General features: G+C 35.5%; 1 protein-coding gene and 1 long non-coding RNA gene across 6 annotated transcripts in view; one reads left to right on the forward strand and one right to left on the reverse strand.

Moving 5' to 3' along the window:
• Window positions 1–15353, forward strand: part of LOC127837946 (gastrula zinc finger protein XlCGF57.1-like) — a 38806-nt gene extending 23453 nt beyond the window's left edge. For 2 of the 4 annotated variants that reach the window (XM_052365407.1, XM_052365409.1), the window contains exons 2-5: window positions 1105–1190; window positions 4100–4216; window positions 9818–10288; window positions 13185–15353. In XM_052365407.1, the coding sequence (XP_052221367.1) occupies window positions 9901–10288; window positions 13185–14557 (1761 nt within the window). In that variant the 5' untranslated portion in view covers window positions 1105–1190; window positions 4100–4216; window positions 9818–9900 and the 3' untranslated portion in view covers window positions 14558–15353. The remainder of the gene's footprint in view (window positions 1–1104; window positions 1191–4099; window positions 4217–9817; window positions 10289–13184) is intronic. The other 2 variants (XM_052365408.1, XM_052365411.1) reach the window with 1 other exon arrangement.
• Window positions 1–26426, reverse strand: part of LOC127837947 (uncharacterized) — a 110925-nt gene that overhangs the window by 38440 nt on the left and 46059 nt on the right. The window lies entirely within an intron of this gene.

A 26426-nucleotide genomic window follows, 5' to 3' on the forward strand; every position in this document is an offset into this window, starting at 1 on the left:
GTTTCTGGATAATAACTCAAGAATGCTAAGGCCTAGGATCATGAAACTTCATAGGTAGATTGATCATGACTGGCAGATGACCCCTATTGATTTTCAGGTCACTAGGTCAAAGGTCAAGGTCACAGTGACTCAAAATAGTAAATTGGTTTCCGGATGATAACTCAAGAATGCTTACGCCTAGTATCATGAAACTTCATAGGTACATTGATCATGACTGGCAGATGACCACTATTGATTTTTAGGTCAAAGGTCAAGGTCACAGTGACTCGAAACAGTAAAATAGTTTCCGGATGATAACTCAAGAATGCTTATGCCTAGGATCATGAAACTTCATAGGTACATTGATCATGACTGGCATATGACCTCTTTTGATTTTCAGGTCACCAGGTCAAAGGTCAAGGTCACAGTGACTCGAAACATTTATATGGTTTGCGGATGATAACTCAAGAATGCTTACGACTAGGATCATGAAACTTCATAGGAACATTGATCATGACTGGCAGATGACCTCTATTGATTTTCAGGTCATTGGGTCAAAGGTCAAGGTCACACTGACTCAAAACAGTAAAATAGTTTAAGGATGGTAACTCAAGAATGCTCAGGCCTAAGATCATGAAACTTCATAGGTACATTGATCATCACTGGCAGATGACCTCTATTGATTTTCAGGTCACTAGGTCAAAGGTCAAGGTCACAGTAACAAAAACCGTATTCACACAATGGCTGCCACTACAACTGACAGCCCATATGGGGGGCATGCATGTTTTACAAACAGCCCTTGTTTTAATTTATATTGAAATATATTATAATAAGTTTTTTTACACATTTTATATAAATTCATAAATAGTTGACAAAATCATGCATACCCGCTTTAACATTGTTTAGGCGGTCAACTGACTCCTATATTTCTATATTTTCCGATATTTTGGAGAATTATCCCATATTTTTCAAAACCTTTATTTCCTATATTTTTTTTTATTTTTTTTTTTACTTTTTTCCTCTATTTTGTTCTGAAAATTTCTTCTTAAAAAAATACTTATAAGAAGTAATACTGCCTTTAGATATTTTAATTTAGTGTTCAAAGCTGTCTCTCCTCTTCCAAAGCATCACCATCTTGCAGAAGTGCTGTTGTACACCATTGTGATACCTATATGGACACCTTTGATGAAGAAAATACAACCATTTCAAAGGTGAGAACAAATTCTAGCAGATAGTTGTAACAGGTCTTTCCACAGGCATGCCCTCTCTGAATTGAGCGTATCTACAGGCTTCCAATTCTTTTGAATATTGAAAATTATTTAAATATTTTAGGGCATTGGATGTCTTGTAGAATAATTTAGGAGGCTGTTTTTAAGAAATTGTTTTATTTTCAGGTGAATCATGATACAGTTACCATTAACTCAAAAGTCGTTCATACTAACAATACGTGATACACTAACCCTTAGTTTTTGGATAAAGTGTAACTTCATGATAATGTGTGTAATATACATGTAAAAAATGAAATAATTCATAATCATGCCTGGTGGAGTGATTAGATGGACATAAGGTATATCTGCTGATTATTGTCCCCTACTGGTTTCACCGGAGGGGACCTATGGTTTGCGCTCTGTGCGTCTGTGAGTCTGTCTGTCTGTCTGTCTGTCACACTTTTCTTGATCCTGCGATAACTTTAAAGTTCTTCATATTTTTTCATGAAACATGGAAAGATGGCAATATGGCCATTATGCACGTCATTCATTTTGTTCCTACGTCAAAAATTCTGGTTGCTATGGCAACAAATATATATAAAAAATCTGACAATGGTGGAATTTCTGACAATGGTGGAGCCGGTAGGGGACATATATAGCTTGGCAATAGTCTTGTTGATCTATGTTTTATTGTCATTTAGCCATTACCATAGCATCTAATTCTTGTTTTTAAGATACACATGTACATGTATGCATCTACCATTGTGTGTTTGATACCCATGAGATTATATTGTTTTACAATTGGTACTAATAACACAGTGAAAAAAATTTCAATTATTTATTTTGATGTTCAATTTCAAATATATTTATATGCAGAAGCTGCCAGAAAATTGTTAAATTCTGTATGTACATTTTATCATATAGGATGTTTTGGTGTTCTTTTCATGTCCTAAAGATGTTTGATTGAAGAATGTATAAAATACATTAAATACAGAATTTATATTATAAACCATGATACTACATGTATGTGATTCATGTTTTCGGTTCATTAATTTCATTATTAATGTTATGTTGCACTCTGATGTTTATGAAAGGGAATGTCCGCCAGTCCATTCATGTTGCTAAATGGCGATTGCATATTGCTTAATGACAAATGCATATTGCTTATCGACAGCTCCATGTTTACTTATTACAATTGCATTTTGGTATATGACAAATACTATTTTGTATTGTGCTATTTGTTACCAACATACTGTTTGTACATTCCGACTTTACACTAGTAATTACACTAGTAATTACACTAGCAATTCAACAAGACGAAAGCAATATGTACTAAGCAAGTTGCAAGGCATGCATGATGCAACATGAAGTTAATCAAATGCAATGTGACAATTTGTAATATGTAATTCATATAAAGCGGAGAACTATAAATATCAGGATCAGTAAACTCCAAGTTAGTTTAAAGCACTAGCTATTTTTGTCAAAAAAGCCCTGTCTCTGCGAGTCAGAAAAACAGGAGAAGCATACTTAAAAGTTGCGTGTGCCCAAGCAAATCGATGCATGGTTAAAATTTCAGTACTTTCGTACATCCGCCTTTGCGTTTCAGTCACACAGAACATTAATCATTAACACAGCTGCGCACTTTGGAACCGTCAATGAATATTTTGTTGACTTTACCCAGTTAAATAATTTCTAAGAGTTGCACGTCATTTTCAATTTTCATAAATCGTAGAAATCATTTAAAGGGACTTGTTCACAGATTTTCGCAGTTAAGAAAAATCTTATTTAATACATTTTCAAACAAATCTTTAATGCTTCCCCGGGATTCGAACCAGGGTCCTGTGGAAGCAAGAGGGTTAGCACTGAGCCAAGCACGCTTTTATAAATTATTGCGAATTATAAACGCTTTATTAGTAATACTGGTATTTAAAAAATAATCGAGGAAAAGCGTTACAAAAACTTTATTAATTTATCGATTTCCAATGATAAGTATTCATTAATGAAGAAATAATTTTCAATTCTCACATTTACGGACTTGATAGAACCCACTCCGTGCATGTGGGTTTAGTTGTTGCTCACACACTGGACAGGTGGGTTTTCCTTCGGGACCTACGCTCCCCTTATGATCTCGCAAAGTAAAAAGGGGCTTCGCAATATATATATATTCTCGCACAATAGTCATAAGCATGGAAGCACACATGAACGCACAAAACACAACCACCACTCACGCGCGTACGCACCTATAAACGCAACCATACATGCGTAATCATATTCTTTATAATAAGCTTTTCTGAACGATACATCTCTTTGTGGTATGTACTATCAGCAAAACAAGCTCTGACGCCAATATAATTGTTTCGACAAAAGTAGTCTACACGCTGGAAATTATCGTACACTTGCCAGAGTTATCTCCCTGTGTAATAATTTGCGCTAGAACGTCAAATTTAGTATTGGCTCCTAAATTAAAACTGTACATGTATAGTAAGATCATCAAAGCAGCAAAAAAGTAAAATGTACTTAGCGCAGAAGTAAATAGCAGTAGTATAAATTAACATTTTAATTTTAAAAAGCTGAACGCAAATTATATTACACCAAAACAAATTCATTCAATTCAAATATTCATGAAGGGACTTAACATAAGCTTTAATGCGCATGAACAATGAATTGTTTCTTTAGCAAATGAAAAAAAACAACAAAAACATACAATTTTAATATAACAGAATTCAAATGCAAGTTATAACATGTCAAAGTCAATATGCAGTAACAATTGTCATTTCGAAATATGAAATTGTCATTTAGCAATAAGCATGTACTGGCGGATACACCCTTCCATATATGTTAGGTTGTAAAACTATGTTCAATAATGTTTTGTGTTTTGTTGATTGTTAACTATTTTAATAAAAAAAATCCAGGTGTCCACATTGATGACCACAGTGTGTTGCTGCATCAGCATATCTGCCTTGGTGGTGAAGATGAGGGACTGTTTTGTTAAGTAAAACATGAATTTAATGATTTTTGACGGAAAACAAGTAAGTAAGAATACGTTCTCTTCATATCTCTAGAACATTACTTTTTACCATAAAATTCCTATATTTTAACCCAAAACAATCCCAAACCTCCTACAATTTGGTGCAAAAATTCCTATATTTATTCCTATATTTTTACCTTACGTCAGTTGACAGCCTGATTTTTTCATAATTGTTATTCCCACACTAACAATAAGGTTACTTTGCAAATTAATAAAGGTCATTTATATACTTTGACTATAATTTGTTAACTTGAATATGTGAATGGTCAAAGGCATTATGCCGATGCTCCAATAAAAAACTTGAAACTTGAAAATACATGTTTATTAAATTTGACAGTTTGACTTTGAGTAGTAACATTTACTACTGATACTTATTGTGCCGAAAATTGTCACCTTATGCCACTTGAAAAGTGACCATGGTGACTTAAAATTGTCATTATTATTACTACAATATCTTTTCCACAACAGTACATAAAATCAAAGGTTAAAAAAGAAACAAAGATCTATAAATAAACATTTATAGATATTTGATAAAAAATTCTGATTAATGTAGGACACTAATTCTCTATTGCCAATATCCCCTTTGGCAAACATTAGATTTGACATCTCGTGACATATTGACAGTTTGAAACCTTGGCGGACAATTAGTACATGCATATAAGAACATACACAATTACACAGGAGCAAAATAAAAATCAGCTTGAATAAATTTTGCAATTGTTGGCCTTGTTGTTCAGGTAAGACATTTTAATAAAGTTTATTATTGCTTGTTAATGTTAAAAATTGACTTGTTACTATACTTTAAAGTTTTAAATGATTACTTTTTATTTTGCCAATTTAACGGTAGGCAAAGAAATACATGTGCATTAATTTATATGTTTATTTAATTTTTTGTAAGTTACATTAAAATTAAGGATTGAAAGTATTACATTTCTACTCTTCATTTATATTATACCTCTTTTTTTATGCCCCTTGAAGAAGAGGGGGTATATTGTTTTTGGTCTGTCTGTCTGTCATTGTATGTGTGTGTCTGTCTGTCCCAAAACTTTAACCTTTGTCATTACTTTTGCAATATTGAAGATAGCCCTTGATATTTGGCATGCATGTGTATCGCATGGAGCTGCACATTTTGAGTGGTGAAAGGTCAAGGTCATCCTTCAAGGTCAAAGGTCAAATGTATGGTGGGGGCATAGTGTTTCACAAACACATCTCTTCTTTAAATACTTGTTTATGTCATTTAATTTTAGTTTTTTTGTCCCCTACCTGTGAAATCCCACGGGACTTATGGTTTGCGCTCTGTTTGTCTGTCAGTTTGTCAGTCAGTCAGTCTGTCACACTTTTCTGGATCCTGTGATAACTTTCAAAGTTCTTAACATTTTTTCATGAAACTTGAAACATGGATAGATGGCAATATGGACATTATGCATGTCATTTCATTTTGTTCCTATGTCAAGAATTCCGGTTGCTATGGCAACAAATAAAAAAAATATGACAATGGTGGAGTTTCACTGGTAGGGGACCATACTGCTTGGCAATCTCTTGTTATTTATCACCTGCATAGCAAATAGAATATACAGTACTTAAAGGTTTGTAAAAGGTGACAAATCCAATAATTATGCATATGAACTGGTCTAATTTTTAACAGATTTCAGTTACTCTTGCATAAAAAATGATAACACAGCTTTAAGGTGCAACGTTGTCAAGAATTATGGAAGATATACCCGTTTCATAATTTGAAGAAATGTTTACAACCTTGCAATTTCCGTTCATTTTTGCTATCTCCGATGTTCCTCGGCTTCTTTCATAAAGTACTCATATATTGATGACGTAGTACAAAAAAAACAATGTCCTCGTAAACAAAGAAAGAGAACATGAGTTCAGCAAGATATGTCTGGCCTCTCCACCCTTGACTTACTCACATGATACACAATGTCTTGTGCCAACCAATCAAAATTTGTTATCGGAAAACTGGCTCGGAATCGCTCGATTGAGTAAACAGGGGGGGGGGGCATAGTGTTTCACAAACACATCTTGTTCTTATTTGCCATTGATTGTAGATTATGACCATTTTTCCTGTACAGGTATATTATAAAACATCAGTAGTTGTAACAAAGGCAGTTATGTTCAGAATCTTTGAACATCATGGTAAATTTAAAGCAATTTAACATTGAATCAAATTTATATTAATGTTTACAAATATTTGTTTTAAAATAAAAACTCATTAAAAGACTCATTTTATACCAGGGATTCCAAATCTGACCTGTAAACAGGCCCCATATTTATTGCCAGTGCTAGGTTACCTCTTCCCCTTTAAGCAGTTTTGAGTATTGTTTTAATGGACCATTTAAGTTTGCTGAAGCATAGTTATTGGTAGCCAGCACAAGGCTATTAATCAAGGCATCATCACAATTAATCAAGGCATAGTCAACTAGAAATGGCGCGGCAGAGGCCGACGCGTATCCCCACGCCGAATGTTTGACCTAGGTGTGCCCCAGGGTTGGTAATGGGGCCATGCATAGCTGAGATTGACCGTATTGTCATAAGAGAAGTTCATCATCAATTAGAAGTGAATTGGTGTAGAAATGAAGAAGTTATAGTAAAAGGCAATTTTGGGTGGGTGTGACATATGTGGGCAGGGCGCCCCAGGGTTGGTAATTGTGCCATGCATAGTTGAGATTGACCGTATTGTCATAAGAGAAGTTCAGTATCAATTTGAAGTGAATCGGTGTAGAAAAGAAGAAATTATAGTAAAAGGCAATTTTGGGTGGGTGTGGTCTATGTGGGCGGGGCCCCAGGGTTGGTAATGGGGCCATGCATAGTTGAGATTGACCGTATTGTCATAAGAGAGGTTCAGTATCAATTTGAAGTGAATCGGTGTAGAAATGAAGAAATTATAGTAAAAGGCAATTTTGGGTGGGTGTGGTCTATGTGGACAGGGCGCCCCAGGGTTGGTAATGGGGCCATGCATAGTTGAGATTGACTGTATTGTCATAAGAGAAGTTCAATATCAATTTGAAGTGAATCGGTGTAGAAATGAAGAAATTATAGTAAAGGCAATTTTGGGTGGGTGTGGTCTATGTGGGCGGGCCCCAGGGTTGGTTATGGGGCCATGCATAGTTGAGATTGACCCTAATGTCATAAGAGAAGTTCAGTATCAATTTGAAGTGAATCCGTGTAGAAATGAAAAAATTATAGTAAATGGAATTTTTTGGTGGGTGTGGCCTATGTGGGCGGGCGCCCCAGGGTTGGGATTGGGGCCATGCATAGTTGAGATTGACCCTAATGTCATAACAAAAGTTCAGTATCAATTTGAAGTGAATCCGTGTAGAAATGAAAAAATTATAGTAAATGGAAATTTTTGGTGGGTGTGGCCTATGTGGGCGGGGCGCCCCAGGGTTGGGAATGGGGCCATGCATGGTTGAGATTGACCGTATTGTCATAAGAGAGGTCCAGTATCAATTTGAAGTGAATCGGTGTAGAAATAAAGAAGTAAATGTAAAATAACCTAAAAAAATGAGTGATAATTTCTGACGCGGCCCCACCCCAACCGCTATAACTTTTGACCCAGGGGTCAGATCAAAATTCCAAATAGTGCAGGGTCGCACATATGCTCATAGCTACCATGTGTGTAAGTTTCAATGTTCTAGTGCTTTTAGTGTAGGAGGAGATAGTGGCCAGGACGGACGGACAGACAGACAGACAGACAGACGGACGGACGGACGGACGGACGGCGGAGATAACCACAATATCCCCACCTTTTTTTCAAAAAGCGTGGGGATAATGAACAATGTCAAGAAGTATCATGGCTCCTGACTGTTCACTTCAATGTTCAACTTTGCACCACATGTACATGGGGCAATGGATGGTCAAGACTTCGCCTGTGTCCAGCAATTAATTTTAATCAGTCAATGTCTGGCACAAAGTAAATCATTTAAGTCACTTGGTCTTCATGTAATTAATCATAATGTGTGATGTTAATATTTCCTGGGCAATGAAATTGCCCACTTCGCCCTCACAGCTGAGTGCTTAAGTGTATTTTTCCTTATACATGTATGGCTTAAGTAAAAATTTGTTAACACTCTACAAGTCACATTTATAGTCCAATCGTCCTGAAAATTTGTCAGAACATTTGTTCTTATTATATCTTGGATGAGTTTGAAAATGTTTCTGGTCCGTTGAAAAACATGGCTGCCAGGGTAGGAAATTGTTCATTTTATGGCTGAAGTGAAACGTTGTGAATATTTAGAAGTCTTTTTTATTGCTCAATCATAGTTATTTTTTCTCAAAACATTTATAATCGTATAATGATTGTGGTTCGGGGAGAAAATGGTGTTGTGTTATTGTTGAAAAACAGTTGTTGACAGTCTTTTTTTCTTATATGAATAATGTGAGACATTACCTGCGTGGAACAGTTAAGTTTATTTGGGGCTCAGGTGAGCGCCTAAGGGTCTTTGGAATATCAAGCTTCTAAGAACTGGTGTTCCTGGTCAGATACAAAATAAATGGGCTACAGTGGAATCATCTTGGACATCTGTCTGTAATACAACTTAGTTCTTAGTATTTCTCCTACACGGTTAATATACACAATTTAAGCCCTCATTTCAACTTAGATGTTCTGTTAAACTATTTGTGTTACTAGCGGTTTTAATTATTACCAAAAATATACATGTACATCCCTTTAACTACTATGTCCATTTGTGTCAGATTTGATACAAACTGTCTCATGTTTGACCTCTACTTTGTTTAATCACATGAAATAATCACGAGTAGTGTTGTTTGTTTTTCGTTCATATTCGGGCCAGTATAGGGACCAATTCCTAATGGAAAAAAGTATTTATTTGATTCCAGATGGAACCTACAAATTACCAATGGAAGGTTTCAAAACAAAATAAAAATAAAATAAGTCAAAATATTTAGTTCATCTACCATCCAGCCTTAGCAAATATTATATCGTAATCACTTATATTCTCAATTGTTACGTTTTTGTTAGCAATTTCAGTCAAAAAGACAATTTTTTTCCCAGATCAAAGGGACCAGGCCCCAGGGCCCTTGCTACACTTCGGCGGATTGGGACAGGGGCCCTTAAAGGGGGAGGGAATTTCGCGTTGTGTTTGGTGAAAAATGGGAATTTTAGAAGATCTTTTCACCAATAATTTAACACTTAACATTGCTATATTTTAATGTAATTTACATAAATATACATTCAATCAAAGGTTAATAGAACGATACCAGCTGGCAACATAGGTATAAAAGTAAAAAAATAAAATTTGGAGGGGGGAATAATTAGCTAAAATAGGGAGAAAAAAGTATACTATTTTAAGGAAGGAATGGGGCCGAATTTCGGACCCAAAAACGGCCAAACGAGGGCCCTGGGCCCCATACTTTATGGGTGAAAAAACACTGCTAGTTAGGAACAAAACTGGCAACACCCAATAGGTCCAATAGATTATGTAGACTTCAATATCTTCCTCTGATATCTCCTCAACCTCGCCATTATTCCGCTAATCATCATTGTCATAATTATTTTCTAGCAGAAGCAGTGCTGATACTTAATAAACAAATTGTTTCTCCAATGGCATACTTTTTGCACTTTTTTATTCAGACGTTGACATTGCAAGCAACCAACACCCTGATTTGATCCATAGACGGCACCATGATCATGCTTTCTCATGTGTTAATCAAAAGATGTTGACACTTGCAAATGCCTGTGATTATGGAGAGAAGTTGAAAAGTGAAAGTCCTTATGTTGGACATGAAGTGTTGACAAATGAAAATCCCTGTGGCGATACAGAGATGTTGACAGCACTTGAGAGCAACTGTGACCAACTAGACAAGTTAACATCATATGACAGTTTTTATAGCAAAGATGAGGAGCTGCTCTGGTGCGACACCTGTGGGCATGGTCTGGCGGACCTGGGTAGCTTGACACAGCATGTTTTAGAACACATTGCGGATTCCATTGAAAACACAAAAGATTCCAATGTCCCACATACTACTCAGAGAGACCTTATGATCCGACAGAAACCTACAACTGATGGAGATGTCGAGAAAAAAATGTGGGACGCAGAGCAAGGTATGCTTAAACTCTATTAATAAGTTGTTTATTCAAACAGCAACTGCAGGATTTTCAACTGATTCCTATATTTCTATTTTTATGCCCCCAATAGGGTGGCATATAGCAGTTGAACTGTCCGTCTGTCCAAAAACTTGAACAACGGCCATAACTTTTGCAATATTGAAGATAGCATGTTGATCTTTGGCATGCATGTGTATCTCATGAAGCTGCACATTTTGAGTGGTGAAAGGTCAAGGTCAAGGTCATCCTTCAAGGTCAAAAGTCAAAAAATACAATCTAAGGGAAGTAATAATAATTATTTCTAAACCTGCCAAATGATATATTGAAATTTTATTTCAAAACGGCGCAATAGGGGGGCATTGTGTTTCTGACAAACACATCTCTTGTTCTTAGTTATATTATGGATTATTTTACCTTATTTTTGCCATTAATGCAACTGATACAGCATGATATCAACGTCTATAAAAATATGATAATAGATTTTGTGTTGGCTATGCTTCTATCAAATTCAAAGTACAATTGTTACTATTTGGTAATTGTTTAAGTGGGCAAGTTGTAAGATGAGGGAGAAAAAAATTCTTTAGCAAAATGCTATTTTCAAAAGTAAAAAACACACAAGACATCTTGTCAGGCAAGATTATGCTTCAATATATCATGCATCCACATTCCATTTTTCATCAAAAAGCCTTAAATTTACCTAAATTATTAACACTTCAACTAATGTTTTCAGCAAAAATACTCCAATGTTGTATTAATATTTTTTTATGAGATTTAGGTCAAATTGAATCATGATTTTTATCTGTATAAATTTCTGTTTAACATAAAGGACAAATCAAAGTTTTGAGTCAATCTATCCATCATGGTTTCATTGGGAATGTACTCCATAAGTCATGAATACGCCTTCCATTTTTGCTCACCTGAGCACAATGTGCTCACGGTTAGCTTTTGTGATCGCCCTTTGAGTCGACATTTGCCTTGTTTACACTCTTAAGGTCACATTTATTGTCCGATCTTTGTGAAACTTGGTCAGAAGAGTTATCTCAATGAATCAATGATATTTCAGTTTTGAAAATTGTTCCGGTTGGTTTAAAAACATGGCTGGCAGGGGCGAGGTATTTTTCTTTATATGGCTGTAGTAAAACTATGTTCCCACTCTGGAGGCCAAATTTGTATTCCGATCTGTATGAAACTTGGTTAGAATTTTTGTCCCAATAATGTCTTGGACGAGTTCGAAAATGGTTCTGGTTGGTTGGAAAACATGGCCTCCAGGGGGCATGTAATTTTTCCTAATATGACTTTAGTTAACCCTGTTAACACTCTTTAGGCCATATTTATTGTGTGATCCTTACGAAACTTACTCGGAAGAATTGTCCCAATGATATATTGGGCAAGTTAAAAAATGGCTCCTGTTTGTTGAAAAACATGGGCACCAGGGAGTGGGGCATTTTTCCTGATATGGCTATATTAAAACCTTGTTTACACTCTACGGGCCACTATTATTGTCCACCAGGGGCAGGGCATCTTTCATTGAACGACTTTGGTAAAACATTGTTAACGCTTTAGTTACATGTATTGTCCAATTTTTATGAAGCTTGGTCAGATCATTTCTTCTTATGATATCGTGGTTGAGTTTGAAAATGGTCCCCGTTTGTTGAAAAACATAGTGGCTAGGGGGCGGGCGTTTTTCCAGGTATAGTAAAACCTTGTTCAAACTCTAAAAGTCACATAATTATAGTCCAATCTTCATAAAAGTTTGACATAACATGGGTTCTAAGTATATCTTGCATGAGTTCAAAAATGGTCTGTTGAAAAACATTACCGTTACGGGCGGGCATTTTTCATTATATGGCTATTGTTAAAACTTGTTAGCATTTTAGAAGTTTCATTTTTAGTCCAATCTTCATTAAACATGGTCAGAACCTTTATTCTAATGATATCTGGTCTCAGTTTGAAAATGGTTTCAGTCCATTGAAAAAACATGGCAGCCTCATGGAGGGGCAATTTTGTCCCCTACCGGTTTCACCGGAGGGGACTTATGGTTTGCGCTCTGTGTGTCTGTCTGTGAGTGTGTGAGTCTGTCTGTCACACTTTTCTGGATTCGCGATAACATTAAAAGTTCTTAATATTTTTTCATGAAACTTGAAACATGGATAGATAGCAATATGGACATTATGCACGTCATTTCAATTTGATCCTACGTCAAAAATTCGGGTTGCTATCGCAACAAATAGACTAGAAATACTGCTGAAAATGGTGGTTTTCTGGATCCTGCAATAACTTTAAAAGTTCTTAATATTTTTTCATGAAACTTGCAACATGGATAGATGGCAATATGGACATTATGCACGTCATTTCATTTTGTTCCTACATCAAAAATTGTGGTTGCTATGGTAACCAAAATTTTTTTTAAAAAATCTGAAAATGGTAGGATTTCTGACAATGGTGGAGCCGGTAGGGGACCATATTGCTTGACAATAGCCTTGTTCTTTTATGGCTTATTGTAAAACCTTGTTAACTTTCTAGAAGTCACATTTATGGTCCAATCTTAATATAACTTGGTAAAAATATTTGTTCAAATGATATTTGGGCTTTGTTAAAAAATGGTTTCTGTTGGTTAAAAATTATGACACCAGAGGGCCAGGCATATTTTCTTTTATGGCTCTAGTAAAACCTTAATTACTTTCTAGCTCATATTTTGGCTAAGTTATAAGTTTAAAAGTGGTTTCAGAAACATATCAAAAGTTGCTTAGAGCGGTTTAGTTTCCTGAAGTTACAGGTGAGTGACTGTGAGCTTTTGTCCGAGTGCTCCTGACGCTCACCTGACTGCTGGTTGTCGTTTTGTGTTTTCTGTAAAGAGATTTCATTCTGTTAAATATATTTGTGTTGTTTCAAGGAGCTCCAGACATCTACCAGACAGCTGAGAGTCAATACACGTGCTCCGTATGTGGGAAAGAGTTCTTAGAGTTACAGCAGTTAAAAAGACACCACCATCTTCACAGTGGAAAAGGCACAAGTTCTCATAATAAAAGCTGTCCTCAGATGAAATGGGATATGATGAAATATGATTTGCAAAATAATACCAGTAAAATGGGTCATATGCCCAGTGTATGCAATAAAGAATTTATTTTGTCAAGCAACTTGACTAAGCCTATGAGGATTCACAAGAAAAGTTACAGGCATCACTGTAGCGTGTGTGAAAAGGAATTTGTTACAAGATCCCAACTCACTCGCCATATGAAGAATCATATGGACGAGCAGCCACACAGTTGCAGTGTTTGTGGAAAAGGATACGTCTGCCGTTCTAACCTCACTCAGCATATGAGGATGCACATGGGACAGCGGCCTCACAGTTGCAGTGTTTGTGGAAAGGACTTTGGCGTCAGTGGTACCCTCTTTAAGCATATGAGGATTCACACAGGAGAGCGGCCACACAGTTGCAGTGTTTGTGGAAAGGGATTTGTCTCCAATTCTAAACTCACAAGGCATATAATGATTCACACAGGAGAGTGGTCACACAGTTGCAGTGTATGTGGAAAGGGATTTGCGGACAGTTCTAATCTCACAAGGCATATGAGGATTCACACAGGAGAGCAGCCACACAGTTGCAGTGTTTGTGGAAAGGGATTTGTCTCCAATTCTAAACTCACAAGGCATATAATGATTCACACAGGAGAGTGGTCACACAGTTGCAGTGTATGTGGAAAGGGATTTGGCTCCAGTTCTAAACTCACAACGCATGTAATGATTCACACAGGAGAGCGGCCACACAGTTGCAATGTGTGTGGAAAGGGGTTTGGTTCCAGTTCCCACCTCACTGAGCATATGAGGATTCATACAGGAGAGCGACCGTATATTTGCAGTGTGTGTGGAAAGGACTTTGTTAGAGGCTCTGTTCTCAAAAGGCATATGCAGATTCACACGGGAGAGCGGCCACACAGTTGCAGTGTTTGTGGAAAGGGATTTGTCTCCAGTGCTAATCTCACAACGCATATGAGGATTCACTCAGGAGAGCGACCACACAGTTGTAGTGTTTGTGGAAAGGGATTTGTCGACAGTTATAAACTCACAACGCATATGAGGATTCACTCAGGAGAGCGGCCACACAGTTGCAGTGTATGTGGAAAGGGATTTGCCAACAGTTCTAATCACACAACGCATATGAGGATTCACTCAGGAGAGCGTCCACACAGTTGCAGTGTATGTGGAAAGGGATTTGCCGACAGTTCTTCACTCACAAGGCATATGAGGATTCACTCGGGAGAGTGACCACACATTTGCAGTGTTTGTGGGAAGGACTTTCTCTCCACTTCTAACCTTATAAGTCATAAAAAGATTCACACAGGAGAGCGGCCACACAAGTGCAATGTGTGTGGAAAAGACTTTGTTTTTCGCTATAAACTCAATAGGCATATGCAGAATCACAGGGGATAGCGGCCACACAGTTGCAGCATTGGCAGAATGGACTTTGTCGATAGATAACTACTGAATTTACATACAAAGTTTCATACAGGAGAGCAGCAGCACAGATTCAGCATATGATACAAAAGCTTTTCAACTACATTATACTTAAAGGTTGAAATCTGGATTTACCCGAATGGATCCACAATAAGTTGAGTAAGGAGCGCAGATATGAGTGCCTTGTCTGCAAGAAGAAGTTTGCTGAGTCCTCATCATACAATGCTTACAACAATCGCGCTTATCCTCCGAGCTTTTTAACGTTGTAATATTAATGTATAATCACAGTATATTCACAAAAGATTGATGAACCTAGATTGGCATTTATTCATTTATAAACATCAGATAGATTGTTTATAATGCGTTTATAGCGTTTGTTCAGATATAAACATTTCATGACTGTGCATAGACATTGTTTCCGTTTAAAACAAATATAAATGTTTACTTTGATTTAAACATTGCTTTGAAGAACTTAAGCTGCTGTGGTGTTTTAATAATTTTAATTTGTATAATTTTGACCTGACTGAGCTTTGGCATTGCTACATTTAACGTTGGCTATACCTGACTGTTCTTTGTCATTGCTCCTAATAAAACTTGTTTGTTTGTCGCTTATGTCGCTTTATATAAAAACCTTCCACAAATGCTTACTGCATAGAGGCATACACAATCTGTGTTCCTAGATCCAAAGATAAGATCACACGACCTTACCACTGTGAATGAGGGCGCTATAAATTAAGCAATTAATGTGTCTTTATTGATAATTAAGTGATTATTTTAACTATTAATGAAGCAGTTGTAAACTTTCTACTCTGAATGATCACAGCGTTTGAACTAGATGACGTGATCAACGCCCTATTCTCTTGCTTTAAAGGCAATGTCACACCGAGAGGTCAATGGTCGAATATGAAATTGATTGAGCTTGACCAGAATGTAATTCATATGTTGCATCTCTGAATCATGTTTATGAGTTAGAAACTACAGTCCAACCTGCCCGAGCGACCGCCTGTGAATAGCGACCAGTTGTCAATAACGACCACATTGATTTCCCCCGGAACGATTTCACTATATTCTGTACCTGCGAATAACGCCCACCTGCCAACAACGACCAGCAACCGCAATTTTACATTCCCAAAGTCGAATTTGATAGCTAACAACGACCACGTCAATGACCAGCGACCACCATTTTACATTCCCAAAAGTCGAGTGACTAACAAAATCGTTTTAATTATCATAATATAACGTTTCATAACGAATAATTTAGATTTGACAAAACAGCATACACTAACTTATTAATACAATGACAATATATTTTTTGAAGGATTTTTTATTAAACTTTGTACGTTGTCATCGGTTTGCAAAATAAAAAATCTTGTATTCCTTGAAAGAGGCTTACAACGACCACTTCAATCATAACAATTAACGATTTCACAACTGTCGATAAAACAATGACCACCATCATGCTGTGATAGTCACGTGATAAACATCTTACCAGTGCACTGGTCGGTCGCTATGGAGATATTGGCAAGTGACAGTTTACTCGATAGCTGTTTTTTTTGTTTATTTAACACACATTGCTAATTGGAAGCCACCTGCTTCTTTTATGCATTTGGCAGTTTGACGAAGGTGTAAGAAGTTGCCTTTTTTATTTTATTGGCTCGCGATTATTTATATACTAATTGCCGAAAATATCAAACGTTTGGGGCTTATATCAACTTATAAAGGAAATTTACGGTTACTTTACAATTACGATGCAAATTGTACACATACAATTTAAATGCATTCCTTTCTTAAATTTCTCCATGATACAACGCGCATAGATGATAGATAAGTAAATTGTCAGTTAAAGTTAACCATTATGGCATCCAAGCGTTAGTTTGTTAGTTTATGTTTGGAAATTGAAATAATACATGTAAATATAAAACACAACTGTGATTTCAATCCTTTTTACATTATACATGCTTTAGTATTCACACATTTAAACAATAGAGCACATACATCATACGGTACCTGTTAAAAGCCAACTAGCATATTTTGCAAAGTTTCAATCGACCCTGCGAATAAAGATCACCTGTGAACAAAGACCACAACGACCAAATCCCTCGAGTGGTCGTTATTGGCAGGTTGGACTGTACTAACGGTTACTCGGTGACATTCACAACTCTCTCTGAAATTGAAAACACTCAACGCTCTAAGTACCATGTTAATTTCCCTATGTGATACTGAATATTATAAATAGAGCTTAATATTTCAGAAGCATTAAATACACACCCTTATTGACTCTTAATTCATTGCAGTTGTCTCCGTGATATATCTTTTGAATTCAAATCTATGCTATGTGGGATAATAAACAAGATAACAATGTCAAATTGAAGACAACCCTTTAATAACATACTACCCTTTAGAAACATTCTACCCTTTGAAACATACTTGTCGCAGAAAGCCAGAAAGGGTCAAAACTAGGTCATAAGATCAAAAGAAATCAAGTGTTAGCATTATATAGGCCACTTATTTTAGATACTAGGTCTATGAGCGGGATTAAATAAAGCAGCGATGCTCAAGTTTAAAATGGTTCTTACAGATGTTCTTGAACTGTAAATGATGTAACTGAGTCTATGAGCTTTCTTCAAGTTACCGTACGTTTTCGCGTTATTAAAGCTTGAGTTAAGACTTAAGACCAACGTAATAAACGACGTCAAGGTTTTCGTTTATTTATAAAAGTTGTCACTACTAAATTTTCCTTCTTGAAAAATGCAAGACTGAGGTCATGATTATGACATTCATATTGACGCAATTCATATTTTTAAAAAGTATCTTTATTATTCAAAATTGTACAGCATAAACTACATTTTCATTTTTGAACTTAGGATTATTTGCTTCATTGAGCAACATACATTTCACAATTCTATTCTATCAAATTAATTTTAATAATAATTTCAAATTGTTAGCATAGGTCGCGAAAATTTGGTCACACCATATTACTTTAATATTGCTGATTCCTTATACAGATGTTGTTCTGAATATGTTAATCGAACAACTGTGTGTGAATTATTAATAAACAAATTCTGACTTAGACCTTTTCCCATAGAACTCAACCTCTACCAATCCATACACATTGTGCATCTTCGTTTAAAAAACGCTTGTGTTTGATGTACTTTTTAAACACGCTTATAATATTTTGTAATCTTTTGCAATCTTTTATGTTCAGGATTCTGAAATGAACATGTAAGCAGAGCTAAATCTGAATCGCATGTATCAATATTTTGTCGCGCTCTATGTAAAGATGTTTTAATGGATTTTACTGAGGCGTGATAGGCATATACAAAAAGGTTCACTGTGAGGTTTAATTTTTGCCATACATCGACCATATTTTGACATCAATTAGGCTTGAATGTCAACTTATCAAGATCTGAACGTTATGAGCGTTCAAGCGGTCAAATGTATTGCCCAATTATTTTGTAACCTGTTCATATGTGTGTCCTAATGATATCTTAGCCTAGTTGATATGTAGATTTACAATTTAATTGGAAAATTGTCGATGGAAAATATAATATTTTAGATGCAAGATATATACATCATCAATTGTAATTTATAGTTTTGTGTGATCAAATGAAAACCGAATAAATGAAGTAAAAACATTCGGAAAAGTTTCAAAAATTCTTAAATTTGTCGAAATGGTTTACACTTTAGCGGATAGCTGTTCACTTAAATTAACATAAATACTAGGGATGGCAAAATTATTCGAATATTCGATTGAATGGTCAGTATTCGAATAGCAGAACTGATATGAGCATATTCACAATTTTTTTCACACGTAATTGCCCTAATATTTAAAGACCTGGAGCCGCTTACTTATTGGCACATGAATTCATTTGGGATTAACATGTTTGCTGTGACGTTCTTCGTGTAAGACTGATAACGCAGCCGGTATCAGCGTTGATTGTGCATCAATGCAATATACACACTCTAAGAAAGGGCCCGAACTTTTGTTTGTCAATGGGGTGCCAATTAACGGCTTCAATTGACTGGCGAATAATAAATCACATTAAAACGGCGCTGTCACCACCGAAAGGCTTTGTGATGTACTTTGCATGACTTATTGATATGTTTCTTTTTATAAAGGTACATGATATCGTTATTTTAAAATTCCAAATAAAAAAATCTATGACATAATGTTTTTCCTTATATTTGTTCTTGAATATTTGGTGTACTTTGCAGTCTTATTGATATGTTTCTTTATATAAACGTACATGCTATTGTTACTTTAAAATTCTATTTGTGCCTGATTACAGTATTGGTCATAGTATTAGCCGACAGCGATACAATTATTTGATAGCAATGTTAATAAACAGCCTCGTATTCAGCAAGCAGATATAATTTACAAAACAATTGAAGTTAATACAGATCAAGTTTCACTCTTTTCTGATAAAAAGGCTTTTTAAAAGTTTTTTTTTACAATTATAAAGCTACATTTTCTGTATATTTCTCAACCCAACAATTTCATATTCAATTGTATTTCTGTGTCAATTTATGTTTAATATCCCTACTGGATACAAAACTGAGTAATAGAAGTTGACCCAAACCAAAATCGCAAGCTTTTCTAACATGCTTGCAGCATGTGGCAAGCTTGCGGAGGAAGCTTGCGCAAGCTTAGAATTGCAACCTCCCAGCAAGCTTACAATGTTACAAGAATAAATGATGTGTTCCTTAATGATGCTCAGAGGAATCTGCTGTTCTGCTTTTTTTTATGAAACTCATTGCAAGTTGAAAATTAGCTTTACAGTTCAGGGCAGCAACAGTTTATTTGTAAAAACAGGGTATAAGCATGTTATAGCATAGTGATATCATTATTTACTTGTGATAAAAGAAAACCTGATAATTTCTACATGACTTATGACATGAAATTGATATGCTACAGAAATCAACAAATATCCGCTTTTAAACAAAAAAGTAGGTCAGATTTGAATTGGTATTTTAACAGATAAGGTCAATGTCATTTGGCAATTTTCAGTTGCAAGTTTTTAGCATAGTTGTGGTTACGCAACTATGCTTATGTTAGAGCTACATTTCGAAAACCGACATGGAACTGTTGACCATTATGAAGCCTTACCTGATCAAAAATCAGACGAAGTATCTGGATTCGCGCAAATTCTGGACGAGTGTTGTGTCTGTAAAATATTAAATGGAATGCCGTAAATGTATCAAGTCGGAAAAGAAAACGGATGGTTGCATAATGGTATGCGTGAAATAATGTAATTCTACCTATTTATTTTCATAGTTATGTTATTTTGTAACCATTCACATTCGTCACGATTTGGAATTTCCGTTTCTCAAAATAGAACATTTTGGTAGCATGAACCAACAAGGGAGGCGACGCGTGATTTCAGAAATAATTAAGGTTACAATAAACTGAATAATCGAGTCATGAATAATTGAGTCATGAAGTCTGTACTCTCTAAACCAGAGACCTATACTGTATAGGTCCCTGTCTAAACAAATCAACATATTTTCCTCGAAGGCATGTTTTTCACTTTAGACTGTTGTTCTGGTTTTATCGTTTGGAGATATTGATAGGGTAAGCATAGGTGTTCACTATTAAATACCTGAAATAGGATAAATTTAGAGATTAAAGTAAAAAATGGTACTGCAAAAGGTTACAATCCACTAGAAAACGGCCGAAAAAAGAAGGTGCAAAAACAGTCGATTTTGATTTGAGTCGAATTCTTTTTTGGTTTGAACATGACATATTTTTTTTATTGCTTAAATCGATTCAGCTAAGAATGATCGTCAAGAAAAGGTATGGTTATGGGGGTCTCTGTGCAAAATGTTGTATTTATTTTCGCTCAAATTTGTCGCTTTTACATTGAAACATATAAGGAAACTATTAAGTATATTTTGACCTAAACATTTACTTCAGCAGCAACTTCCCTGTATCTTGCAACTATGCTTTCAACGCCATTGGCGCTCTCGTTAATACATTATGTGCTGCTTGTTGTTTTACCGTTAAACATTCCTCCCAATGATAAGTCCCTTGCAGACTTTGATCACAGTGGTCCAACTGCAAGCCATTGGGTGGAGACTTCATGTTAAACTTATTGGCTTCCACTACACCATATGTAAGCTCACACAGTACTTGTGTTGGTTTGTACACTGTCTGCTTTAGTGCTGCTCGGCTGTTGCAGTCTCCCTTTTTTCCCCATCCTATGATATAATCTGAAATGTTGTTTATATATATATATATATATAAGCAATATTTGTATTTTCATCTATGTTTGTTTGAAATTGTGTTGTTTTTCCATCAAATTGGCACACAACATTGACTTTCCATCATCCTTCTACATTTCCCACTGAAACACAGTACATTTGTACATAAATATAATTCAAATTATATTATTTAATAATCTAAACTAAAAAGGAATAAAGAAATAAAAATACAAACCTTTTATGCTGTTCTGTAGTATTCCAAAAACACAGGAATTTGGTGAAGAATCATCAGAGACCAAAACACAGTAACCGGCCACTTTGAACCTCTTTTGAAACAAACTTATTGTTCATTGCCACACTGTATTTGTTACACATTATTACACATTGTTTTTTTCACATAATACTCCCTTGCTATCAGAATTGCAAGGCATTTTCTTCACTACAATTTTAAGTCCTCATGTTGCTTGAAATTATACCTACAATTTAGGTCAGTCAGTTGTTTAAACACTCTTGATTCAAATAAACAATTAACTTCCTGTGAATTATTAGCAACCAATCTAAAGCCAGATGGTTTTTTAATCAGGTTCTTGTATGAGGGCTCAGCATTGTCAGGGAATATTCGGGCTGCAGAAAGCCAGGCCCAGGTCAGCTGGGGATCAGTGTTTATCCGATTAAACATTGTCATTTAAGTATCATTTCATGGAGTTTGAGACTGGGAAAATGTATTTTAGAAATTGAAACTACTATACATTTCTATTATAGTTTAACATGCATAAAAACTTGATTCATTTTGATGACATAAAAATATAATTAAAATAGTATTGTGTGAAACATTTAAAATGATGGAAACCACCAAATCTTGTTATTTATAAAACTTTAATGAAATAATAATTAAAAAAGAAGAGCAAAATTAGCCAAAAATAAGATAAATTAATGGTGAATTGAAATATCAGCAATAACAACTTTTAGGTTCCCCAGTCTATATAATACTGGGGGACATAATTATTGTTTTTTGCCCTTTCTGTTGGTTTGTTGGTTTGCACAAACTTTTACACTTGGCCATAACTTTTGCAATATTGAAGATAGTAACTTGATATTTGGCATGCATGTGTATCTCATGGAGCTGCACATTTTGAGTGTTGAAAGGTCAAGGTCATCCTTCAAGGTCAAAGGTCAAATAAATGGGTCAAAAGCGCTCAAAAGGGGACATAGTGTTTCATAAACACATCAGTTGTTTTTACATGTATTTTTATTTGTGTCACATACAATATGGTGGTTATCATTAAATATGGAAACATAGCCTTGAAAGCAAGTCCTATTTTCAACTTCACCAGACGATGTTGACCTATTTATTGATTTACACAGCAGAGAAACACTGGCCAAGCCTTTGCGAAGAGATCATTTGGAAATTGTATCATCGAATGTCTATTCATTTCGAAGGTCAATGTTTCAGGGGGGCTTTTTCTCGAATTAGCCAAGAGATTGTTTGATTTTATTCATTCAGACATACTGGCGGAAAATTTATTATAAATTCGATTGGCTTCTGAGAAGGTCATGAAAGGTCAAAATTTATGTTATGTTAAACAGCTACGCAGAAAAATAATGTTAACCTGATTATTCAGATTCTGTGTTTCATGCCATTAAATTTGAATCCCAATATGCTGGGAAAGAAATCAGCTTCCTTGAAATAATGATTTTTGTTAACTTTTTCTATATTTTTGTACTTAAAATTTTTTACTCAACAGTTACTAAAAAGCTTGCATCCAAAAAAGCTAATATATAATTTAGCTTCGCAAGCTTGCCCCAAGCTTGCCGCAAGCATTCATTTTGGTTTGGGTAATCAATCCAGCCGTTTTATGCGAATATTCAATTGTATGTTTTTGCGAATAATCGAATACCGATATAGGTATTTGATGCCATCCCTAATAAATACTCAAAATCAACAAATACAAATATTTCGCAAAATATTTCTTAAAACAAAGTACTTGTAAACCCATAAAAATTCAGTGTTCTTTATAGCAAAAGCCACAACTCCTACGCTAGAACTGGTATGGTAACATAGATTTAACGAGATCCAAAAAGCTCTTTTTTTATTTTGTTTGTGGCACACTATATTTATGCCCCCCTTTGAAGAAGAGGGGGTATATTGCTTTGCTCATGTCGGTCTGTCGGTCGGTCGGTTGGTCTGTCCACCAGATGGTTTCCGGATGATAACTCAAGAACGCTTAGGCCTAGGATCATGAAACTTCAAAGGTACATTGATCATGACTCGCAGATGACCCCTATTGATTTTGAGGTCACTAGGTCAAAGGTAACAGGTGAAGGTCACAGTTACTGGAAATAGGCATTTTAAGGATTAAGCATGGTTCAAACAAGGGAAACAACTACCGTTTTTGCATGTTCTTTTTGTTACAGCATTTGCCTCCCTTGTAATATATTTAAATTTTACCAAATGTAAGACTAACTGCATTTTTGTAATGCATACTACTACTACTACTACTACTATTGCTGCTGCTGCTGCTACTGCTTCTACTACTACTACTACTACTACTACTACTACTTCTACTACTACTACTACTACTACTACTACTACTACTACTACTACTACTACTTCTACTTCTACTACTACTACTACTACTACTACTACTACTACTACTACTACTACTTCTACAACTACTACTACTACTACTACTACTACTACTTCTACTACTACTACTAATACTACTACTACACCGCCGCCGCCGCCGCAGATGCCACCACCACCACCGTTCACAGTGACAAAAAAGTATTCACACAATGGCTGCTACTACAACTTATAGCCCATATAGGGGGCATGCATGTTTTACAAACAGCCCTTGTCCATTTTAATTTCCCACTACGATATCTCTTCATACGACACATACGAACACTAACATGGTATATGAGCATGTGTTGAATATATTGTCCAGCAAAAAAAGAGCATTTTGTATCTTGATAATTCTCAGTCGTGATACCCGACCACTTCTAGCGTTGACATTTTGGCTATTGCTGCAAGGAATATTGATTTTGTATGCGCTAACATTTTTCTTTTTCGAAATATTGTACGAAATATTTGTTGATTTTGAGTGTTTATGGGCTTTTATTTATTCAGTCTTCACAATTTGTTTAACAGCTCTTTCTTTTCTATCGTCAAAATATATTTTAAAAGTTAGTTATAGCTGATATCTTCAATAATAGCAAATTCGGAATTTATTTTCATATTTCCTTTCCAAATGGAAATAGATGTAAACACATTTATTTGTAAAAAATGTTTTTTTATTGAATTATGTTTCAACCAGTATCGCAGATGTGATAATGTAGATGTATTTTTCCTAGAAAAATATTGTTTTCTTAACAATTATTATTAAATAACTTGATAAATTTATTCCTAGTTTTTCTTAAGTTTTTTATATGAAAATGGTGTAGTTTTTGTCATCTTGTTAGGTCACTTTTGTGAGCTTTTGTGATCGCCTTTTGTCTGTTGTCCGTTGTGGGGCGTCAACATTTGCCTTGTTAACTCTCTAGAGGCCACATTTATTGTCCAATCATCATGAAATTTGGTCAGCAATTGATCTCAATGATATCTTGGATTAGTTCGAAAATGACTACGTTTGCTTGAAAAACATGGCTGTTAAGGGGCGTGGCATTTATCCTTATATGGCTATATATGGCTATAGTAAAATCTTGTTAACACTCTAGAGGTCACATTTATTGTCTGATCTTCATGAAACTTGGTCAGAAGATTCATTACGATAATATCTTGGACTTGTTCAAAATTGATTCCGGTTGGTTGAAAAACATGGCCGCCAGGGGGCGGGTCATTTTTCTTTATATGGCTATATTAAAACCTTGTTAACACTCTAGAGGCCACATTTATTTTCCAATCTTAATGAAACTTGGTCAGAAGATTTGTCCCAATCATATCTTGTTGTCTCAGGTGAGCGACTCTGGGCCTTTCATGCCCTCTTGTTTTTAATTTAAGTGCTGTTAAGCATATTTTGTTAAATGAATTCTTAGCATTGTATGAAAATAGTTCTGGTATGTTGAAAAACATGGCTGACATATGGTAGGGAAGTCTTCCTTATATCGCGGCAGTGAAACCTTGAGAACATTAAAGAGGTCTTATCAATTGCTCGATCATAGTTAATTTTACTCTGAGTATTACTATTCATCGAATGATTTTGATGCAATTTGAAAATTGTTCCGTTTCATTTTTGAATGAACCCAGCTGCTATAGGTGGGCTGACTGTTTTTTCTCGTATATGTCTACAAGGAAGAATTGTCAGCTCGGAACAATTTACGCATTTGGACCTCTATGATAATGAATTAATGTTCTTTGTCATTATAACATTCAATACAAAATAATGAGGTTCGATGGAACAACTTGAACATCTGTCCGCCTGTCTGTGTGTCTTTAATGTCCGTAATACAAATGTCTTCTTTTTAACATAGAATTTTTAAATTACAAATATTGTTATATTTGATTTTATATATGCCTCTTAAACTACAATCTCAAGATTTATCATATTTGGTATGAAATATTGTTAAGCTTCTATCTACTTTGCTTAATCAAATTATAATGCTTGGATCAAAACTGGCCTAACTTAAGTGGTCCAATAGAGTATGTATACTTCAAAGCAAAGTTACTTGTAAAATCCTCTCCTATCTCTTCAACTTTATTGTTACCCCCCTCCCTTATCATCATTATTATCATCATTAGAAGCATGGTCGACAAATACTCTTTAAATTGTTTCTTTTTTCTTGCACTTTTTTGTACAAAAGTCAAAAACGAGAATATTTTTTTGTCTTATCCAGAAGTTGACATCACAAGCAATCTCATGTATTGATTGAGAGACGTTTTCATCAAATGTCTACCCCTGTGCTGATCGAGAGCCGTTGGCATCACAAGCTTACCCCTATCTGGATCAAGAAATGTTGACAAATGAAAAGTACTGGGTTGATCGTAAGATGTTGTCAAATGCAAATCCCTGTGTTGATAAAGAAATGTTGACACATACAAATCCCAATGTTGATCGAGAGATGTTGACAAATGAAAGCCCTTGTGACGATCGAGAGATATTGGTATCACTTGGCAGCTACTGTAAAGATCCAGGCATGTTAACATCATATGGCAGTTGTTATAGCAAAGATGAGGGGAAGTTCTGGTGTGACACCTGCGGGCATGGTCTGGCGGACCTGGGTAGCCTGTCACAGCATATTTTCGGAGCACATTGTTGATTCTATGGCGAACACAAATGACTCCCATGTCAGCCACACTTCTCATACAGGCCTTTTGATTGACCAGAAACCTATAACAGATGACGATGTCAAGAAAGAAATTGGGGACACACGCCTAGGTATGTTTAACCTCTGTTCTCATATTGTTTGCTCAAACTAAACTGCAGGCTGTCAACTGATTCTTATAATGATCCGTTTTTAGCTCTGCAGTATTCGGAACAAA

Source organism: Dreissena polymorpha, chromosome 7, assembly GCF_020536995.1.
Source record: "Dreissena polymorpha isolate Duluth1 chromosome 7, UMN_Dpol_1.0, whole genome shotgun sequence".
NCBI lineage: Eukaryota > Metazoa > Mollusca > Bivalvia > Myida > Dreissenidae > Dreissena > Dreissena polymorpha.